We start from the raw sequence: 8,096 nt of genomic DNA, 5'->3' as shown, positions 1-8,096 counted from the left end.
TGAACTACAGCAGCCATCTCGAGCAGGGCAGTGCTGCTTGCCACATCACAAAATGGTTTAAAAACAGCAAAAAAAGAAAGTGAAAGACAGAAAAATAGCTTCCAAAATCCCCATATCCCAAAGAACCTCCCCACCCCGTTAATGGTTGCAGCAGCTGATTGGACTGATCTGATACATCACTGTACAGGAAAATCAGGTGTAAAATCTAATAAACCAGATTAACCACCTTCTGCACCACCGCGTGGTGTGTAGCAACTGTATGCATGACCAAGTATACTATGTAAACAACAAAACCTTAGTACTTTTACATCCAGTACAAATATCATATCAACGTCTTGGTCCACTGAAAACCGAAGATTAGATAAAAATAGTGTATTCAGTGTCGCCTAGACAAACAAAGCAGTACTTTAAGCGTCCAGATTTAATGGTACAAATGGTGTCTCCTTCACTGTAAGCCTCCAACTGAGCTTTTGTGTTGTATAGAGGACAAGTTATTAAGCATTAAACAGAGGGATGTAATATCAAGAGAGAAGCAGGCCCAAAACAGCTGCTGCAGACAAGGGGTACATATAAAATATAAAACGAGTTTAAACATAAATGATTTTACTTTTTGTCGTTGATGATTTGCTTAATTCAGTCCGTATCATCTGTGTAGCGGTCTTGAAGCTTAGTGTGACAGCTACGGCTAATTTGAATCCTGACTAAATCAAAAATGGGCAAGGTGGTGAAATGTGAGCGGTGCTGAGGCGAGTGGTTGAAGCTTGGGCCGACGGATAATGAGCTGTAAGGGTCACCCACCTGTCACTTACTGTCATTCATAACTTTAAAGCCTTATTCACCCGGGATTAGTTTAACTGGGGACGTCATGGGATTTAGAAATGAGCCTACGTCTGTTTCGTGTGGTGCATTCACACAGGATAAGTAAACTGTGTTTTACTCAAATTCACTGACATTATCCCTGGTTATGTCTCTACTACTTCTCACTTCCACTACAATACTTGTCAGAGGTAATATACCCTTTATACCTCCACACTTTGACACGTTACGGTTTATGTGATGAGACTGTATTGATCCGAGCGATAGTTGAATCAGCTACACCTGCACAGATGTGATAAACCCTAACCCTAACCCTTAAAGCACCACTAAATAAAATCCAACACATCAACATAGCCTGACGTGCACCTCCTCAGAAATGTAAGTAGAAGTTGCGGCAACACAGACCACAAGAGCTGTGATTGGTCTTCTTGGTAGTAGCGTGTTTAGTATTTCCGGCTGCTTCTCCATCTCCACAATTTTTGAATTGATTGTTTTGGATCAATAAATACGGACCACATTGAGGAAAGGTTAACTGAGGAGGTTGGAAGATACAAAAAAAGACACAGTGCCAACTAGCGTTTGGGTGGCGCTTTAACAGAGTGAGCCAGACTGACAAGACACAAGTATAAGTATACACAGGCTGTGTAGAGACAGAAATAAAGAGGGAAACAAGCAGGCATACACCTATCAGCCACAAAAGACGAGGCACCCCCACCCCATAGCAATGACACTCCTTGATGGCAGCAGCCATCCCCAGCAGGATGCAGCCTGACACAGACACACACACAAAAACTGTTTGATCTGGCCTCCAAATTCCCAAGATCCCAAAGTATCTGTAGGATGATCCACAGAGGCCCCTCCCCTCAACCCATAGGACCCAAAGGCCCCCACTAACAACATCCTGTTTCCAAACACCACAGGACACCCTCAGAAGACCCATGTCCATTCTCTGATGAGTCACAACTGTTGGAGGCACAAGAGAGACCTACACAATATTAGGAAGATAGTCGTAATGTTATGAGATAATGGATAAAGCCAGAATGTAAATGATTTATTGTAGAAAAGTTCAGTTACAGTTCTGAGAATAAACAGCAGCACAGACAGACTGAGAGAAGGCACAGAGTTAATGTGTCTAGCACCTGAACGCGTGGATAATGAGACAGAGGAGAGCAGAGGATGGACGCTCATTAAAAGTCCCCTAACAGCCAAGCCCTACAGCAGCATAACTAAGGCCGTAACAATGAGCTTTATTAAAAAAAGGAAGGTTTTAAGCCTAACCTGAGTAGAGAGGGCGTCTGCCTACCAGGCTACCAGACCCTTCTTATGGCAAAACTCGCACATTTTCTCACCAGTGTTCCTAACAGCTAGGACACCTTGCCCTAGACTCCTGCAGCTGCTTCATGGGGCGACAAAGGACAGAGTCACACTCTCTCGTTTGTGACTCTCTATCATCCATAATACGTGATTACATCTGCCTCTATCTTGACCCGTGAGGAAAAGCCAAACTACAACTGACTGCAAAGCTTCCTCTGTGACCTTGGAAAGTTCAGGAAGACATGCGAGTCTCTGCCTGGACAAAAAATTACCTCTTCACTGTCAACCCAACTCCCAACAGAGCCACTCCATGACAGTGCAATGCCTGCCTCAGCTGTGAACATCTGTGTAGGTGATTAAAAAATTCAAAAGCCCAGTAAAAAAAAGGAGGTCACATCCAGGACAAAGTCCAGAAGCAGTGACCAGCTTCGATCCCCTTTGCCGCTCCCCATGTTTTGAATTTTCAAACGACATGTGTTGTGTATTCCCAGATCCCTTCTGCAGCTGCTCCTGTGGTCGGGCAAGTGCTTTGGGCTTTGGTTTATGTAATGCCTGCAAAGCAACACACACACACACGCACATGCACCACGGTTGACTGAGCTGCTGCATGGCCAACACTGTGGCAAGCCCAAACACAATCATTACAAACACTTTGGCTCTTTAAATGGGCGAGCTGCTGTATGCAAGTATTTATTAAATGGCTTGGTGTAAAGAACATAGGAAAGCTCATGTCAGGCTAATAGATACAGGACAAAACATCTCTTTATACAAATAATAATAATAAAAGGTGTCAAAATGATGAATAAAATACAGGATGGACAGAGACGAGAACACTGTGTCTGTGCAAAATATTAAAATATACAAATGTACAAATTAACAGAAACTAATACTGAAGCCATTAGCAGCAACCACCTACTAATCTGCCTTCCCTCTTAAACTTCAGCACAACATGCTGCTCAAAGGTCTGTGATGAGTCCTCTGACATGACAACAGAGTCGACGGAGAGAAAATCCCTCAGGCTCTGTGCGGCGCACACTCAGTCAAAGGTCAGCTCTCATTAAAATGCTTCGAGAAACCACGAAACCAACATGAGCGCTGACATTCAGAGCTGCACTCAGCTTCTGTCAAATGTAAGCAGGCTGTGCCCTCCAGACACACGCTGCCAACGCACAGAGCAAGAGCTCCACATAGTGGATATACCCGCGCGTGGCGAGACGCAGTTCTCTTAATATAAAGGAACGGGTTGGATTCGTTTGTCGGGGGACTCGTTGCCTGGAGGTTTCAGTTGTCCCGGACGGCACGTAAACTTTCGTCTCGATTGTTTGAGGACACAGTGGGAGGTTTTTCTCTCAGCTTCACTCTCTGCTGGTTGCACTTTCAGCTGTGTATCTGAGTGTTTGGTCTGTGAAAGGAAAATTTAAACAAGTTACAGGACATTTGACAACGCATGTAATGATTTGCTTTTTAAACCAGAAGAATTATATAGGTGGTTAGCGCTGATGCCTCACAGCAAGAAGGTTCTGGTTTCAAATCCATCTGGAGCCTTTCTGTGTGGAGTTTGCATTTCCATCTATCTATCCATCTATATAACGCTGTGTAAAGTATATATTATATCTCTATACACTCTTTCTACATCCACAGGGAGAATTAAGTAGGAAGTATTGGCAGGTTTGCTTTCACAAGAAAATGCCACGTTCCGTCTGAAATCTTCAAGCCAAGTTCATCTTGGTTTATAAATGTACTATTATTATCAATTCCTTCTTTTTAAATGATCTTGGTTTCTGCTACAGAGTCTTTTTATTCTACCATGTAGCCGGTCTGACAATTATAAGAACTTAATGAAGCTTTAACGGAACAACTGGGACATGAAAGCAATAATAGCTACAATTATTAAAAATTATTATTATTAAAAGGATTAAAACGCTCAAAATGTCCATCATATCTTATTCTGATGATAACCAAAAATATTCACACATTGTTTGAATAGGTCGTTTCCTTTGACTGATCATTTTAGCTCCCATCTGATCAGGATCACCTCCAGAAGTTAAACGCACACTCGCTCACCTGGACAAAGGATTTTTGTGAGCGATGCCTTCACTTCCAGAAGCTCAGGGTTCTCCTCTGAGTCTTTACTGGCGTGGAAGCTGGTGAAGTGCAACGCAGGCCACCAGTCTTTCCTTGCAGCCATATTTCCGGAGACTACTTCCTCCCAGTCTTCCCTGTTTTAAAAGCAAATACCAAACAATTACCAACACACACACACGCAACAAAAATATATATTTAACTCAATATTTCAATGCGTCTTTTACATACTCCGTCTGCAGTTTCTGAATGACGGCCTTTAAACACCTCCATGCATCCAGGCTGCTCCTCCAGCAGGCGTAGTCCAGCATCTCAAGAAGCACTGCTAAAGCTTTCTGGTTGTCGCTTTTCTTCTCTTGAACAAACATTAGACGACAAAGTGTTATTGGGAGACAAAATAGAAATCCCCTAGCTGAAAAAATACAAAAACCTGCTTTTACCTGACTGAAGCAGCAGAGAGCTGTACTCCAACATCAGCTCATGGCTCGGGACTAACACGTGGAGGACCTACAGCATAAAGCAGTGAAGTTTAAGAATGTATTACATTACTATTACTCATAATATCCAAGTAACCCAACTAAAATAAAGTGTTAAATACAATTTAAACACTTAAGCGCACTGTAACTTGTACAGTATGGAGTTACACCTTCAACGTTTTCATTAGTTTCTTTTCCGTGGCCTGCTGCCGCTTTAGATACTGGTACAAATAGACATGAGCGTTGGGATTGGACGGGAAGTTGGTGTCATATGCGTAGTCGTTCAGGACTTTCAGAGCCTCCTCGTGATCCTCGTAGAACTCCAGCATCTGTCAGAATAAAGGAAGAGGGCTACGTTTAAAATAAACATAAAGGACGAAAAGGTTGTTTCTTAATGCAAGTGCTTAAAACAAAGACAGCGGTGATGTCAAAATGTATGGCCGGCTGCAGCGTCCTTTCTTAATTAATCGTTTAGTTAGTTAACACAGTTAAAGCACAGCCGAAGCAAGGCCTTCTGCATCTTAAGGTCCCGTACGTGCACCCTAAAGGCCAGGACAGTGGAGTGGCAATGGAGTGGGTGTATGGTGTCAATATGATGCAATGTGTGTGAGGCCTTATAATTGAGTTTTGACAACTAACTGCAGCTCTTATCCATTCTGTTTCATCTTTTGTTTAAGTAAATCATTAAACAATGAGTCCTCACCTCGACATAACTCAGTATGAAGGGATCCCAGATGCCTGGATTTTTTAAAATCTCCTGAAGATTCACAGAAGCTTGTCTGAAGTAGCTGTGCATGGTTTGATCGTCGCTAGAGTCGAAATGACCTGAAAAGAAGCACCCGACTTTATAGAAACTGGTTTACATTTCATTCACGACAAACAAGGCACAGACTACGAAGAGCATTGTGGCTGCACACAAAAACATTTCTCACAACATTGTCGGCTCTTAACTTGCTTCTTTACACATGCAGTTACTGTGTTTGGCCTGTAGGTGTCACTGTCACATCACACAAGAGCTTCTTGTGTAACTGATGAGTTTAAATATGGATGCTTCAGGGTGATGAGGCGTGTATGGTCTTACGGTCTTTGGAGTGCGTAAACTTTTTGTCGCACCAGATGATGTAATCCAGAAAGCTCCTGTAGGCCTGGATCAGTTTGGTCTTCTGGAGCTGAGCTGCTGACTCCTTCCCATACCTCCAGCTTTCAGCTCCAGACAGCTGCCGCTTTGCATCTTCAGTCTGACCGTGGAGCAGTAGGTGGAAGGCATGTTCCAGACAAATCTAGAAATAAAAAATAAAAAAAAAGACGAATGGCCTCATGAAAACAAGAACAAACCAAAAGATCTTTGCACTGACATTAGGTTTACTAGCTGACATACCAACAGGTAATGTCTAACTCCTGAATGTTTTAATCGTTCGTAGATGTTGTTGTAGTCTTCCATTGTTGAGTTGGGATGATGGTGAAGGATCTCAGTGCTCATTCTCCAAATAAGCTGGAGTGAAAGCATTGAAGACAACGTTAATATGAAGGACGGGATATCACACTTACACGCAGCACATAAATCTTCTGATTGTTAACTTTTAGCATCTTAAGATACAGAAGATTAATGATTGAATGAATCTTAAGATAGATCTGGATCTACGCTGGTGCAGCCTGACATGCCCCTCCCCAGATTTGTAACTACACCTTGTGGCAACACACACTGCAACAACTGTGATTGGTCCAAAAATGATTTTCCCTGACCATGTATCTCAGAGGTCAAGCAACTCAGACATCTTAATGGTAAAAGTTTTACTAAAACTTGTTAAACATTCAACAGGTCTCTGTTAATGCATTAATTTTACGTAGATGATTGTAAAACAATTAAGTTGTGTTTTGGGGCTGGTATATTATCCATGCTGTGGTGTATAACTATGTGTGGCAGTTTAAATTGTTTGTGTCTTGGACATCTCTATAACTGATGGCAAAATAAGACAACACAAACCCACCTCTTTATACGGCTGTGATGTGCTTTTATGCGTGTCCTCTAAAATTTGCGGTAAGCATGCCATATTTTCCGCTGCCTCCTGCCATTTATGATGCAGCATGTCTTCTCTGACCTGCTCCAGACAGATTCGGGTGCTGTTGTGGAACCCAGTTTCATTTAGTTTCTCTAGAGATAAAAATGAATGACATGAATGAATTTGTACATTTTTAAATATTACAGCTTGTGTAACTCGACAGATACTAAATTTAAAAAGGCTGATGACAACATTTGATTTTTAAGGATTGCCTCTAGTCTAAGCTATATTGCATTGAGTTGATTTGTTTTCTGTTTTTGGTCTTCCTTTAATTAGTATTCACGATAGTTCATCAGCCAACACAAACACCAGTTAATCTGTAATAAGTTCATATATGAGTCCAGACAGTTTATCAACCTAACTTTTTCTGAATTAACAAGGTTTTGATGTACATGCTGTACAACTCACCTATAAACGCAGCAGTAACCAGAGGAAGCGCTAATCTTTTCCCTTCTTTGCTGGAGTTGGACTCTACGGAGGCATTGTCATCTTCTAAGTCTGCATGAGCCCCCAGCTCTCTGTCCAAGTCATCCATGATCAACACAGCAGTTACACTCAGGAAAGAGAACTTCTTTTTATCACGTTATAGAGCACCTGCAGAAAAAAGGTCAGAATTTATTTAGTCATAATTTAAGACCCAAACTGATCCACAAACCAAGTAACTGCTGCATCAAACAAAGCTTTTATTCTGTACAGGTTGTACAGGCAGGAAGGAAATTGGTATATACATGTATACTAATAAATACATAACTGAGTTTTCATACATGTCACAATGTCAGCTCACGTCTTAACTTACCTCCCAGAAGTAAACTTACTAAAGATGTTTCTGACTGTAACCAACGCACCGATGCTAAATTAGCAGCTAACCAGCATCAGTGGGCTAGCGTCCAGATCCGTCAGCAGCATGTCGGAATTTAGATTCCTTCAGTGACTCTTAGAAATTAATATTTTACGCTGTATTTGCAGATTAATGTCACTCCCATGTGTTGTTGTTAGCTTTCATGCTTTTAGCAGCTAAGGAAGTAGAGTGAGGGAGTTAAATGGTGATTGGCTACTGTAGCCGGAAGAGGCGGGGCTAAGAGCGGTGTCGGTTTTCTTCTTCTTCTGTTTTTTTTTTTATTTTTAATGTGAACTGTACGACTGAAACTTGACTTGTGTTCACATATATTCGAGCTTTTGTATTGTGTAATTACACTTTGTGCGCTAAACGGTCAGTTAAGATACCACAGTATGCTCCTTCTGCAGTTGCTATGGCAGCATTCACCAAATAATATTCACACAGACATTTATACATTGATATTTGTACTACCAAAGATTAAGTTATCGATCCTATTTAGTATGTTTTCTG

General features: G+C 41.7%; 1 protein-coding gene across 1 annotated transcript; it reads right to left on the bottom strand.

Annotated features, from left to right (window-relative positions):
* Positions 1 to 2,320: 2,320 nt before the first annotated feature.
* On the bottom strand, positions 2,321 to 7,939 carry taf1a (TATA box binding protein (TBP)-associated factor, RNA polymerase I, A). Its single transcript, XM_084561046.1, has 11 exons — positions 7,545 to 7,939; positions 7,157 to 7,342; positions 6,677 to 6,840; positions 6,067 to 6,180; positions 5,770 to 5,968; positions 5,392 to 5,513; positions 4,859 to 5,017; positions 4,653 to 4,719; positions 4,444 to 4,567; positions 4,195 to 4,349; positions 2,321 to 3,532 (listed from the first exon to the last, which is right to left on the bottom strand). The coding sequence occupies exons 2-11, from the start codon at positions 7,281 to 7,283 to the stop codon at positions 3,486 to 3,488; spliced, it is 1,278 nt and encodes a 425-aa protein (XP_084417172.1). The 5' UTR covers positions 7,284 to 7,342; positions 7,545 to 7,939; the 3' UTR covers positions 2,321 to 3,485.
* Between the last annotated feature and the right edge of the window lie 157 nt (positions 7,940 to 8,096).

Source organism: Chelon labrosus (genome assembly GCF_963514085.1).
Source record: "Chelon labrosus genome assembly, chromosome: 14".
NCBI classification, from domain to species: domain Eukaryota; kingdom Metazoa; phylum Chordata; class Actinopteri; order Mugiliformes; family Mugilidae; genus Chelon; species Chelon labrosus.
This window is presented reverse-complemented; position numbering and strand designations above follow the sequence as displayed.

Bases quoted from the DNA above. Each gene is read 5' to 3' on its own strand.
- taf1a (XM_084561046.1), bottom strand. From the start codon at position 7,283: ATGGATGACTTGGACAGAGAGCTGGGGGCTCATGCAGACTTAGAAGAT. The intron at 5,514-5,769 runs GTAAGACCATAC...GCTTCTTTTCAG, and splicing joins GTTTACGCACTCCAAAGACC to GTCATTTCGACTCTAGCGAC. The intron at 4,350-4,443 runs GTATGTAAAAGA...CTTTTAAAACAG, and splicing joins ATTCAGAAACTGCAGACGGA to GGAAGACTGGGAGGAAGTAG.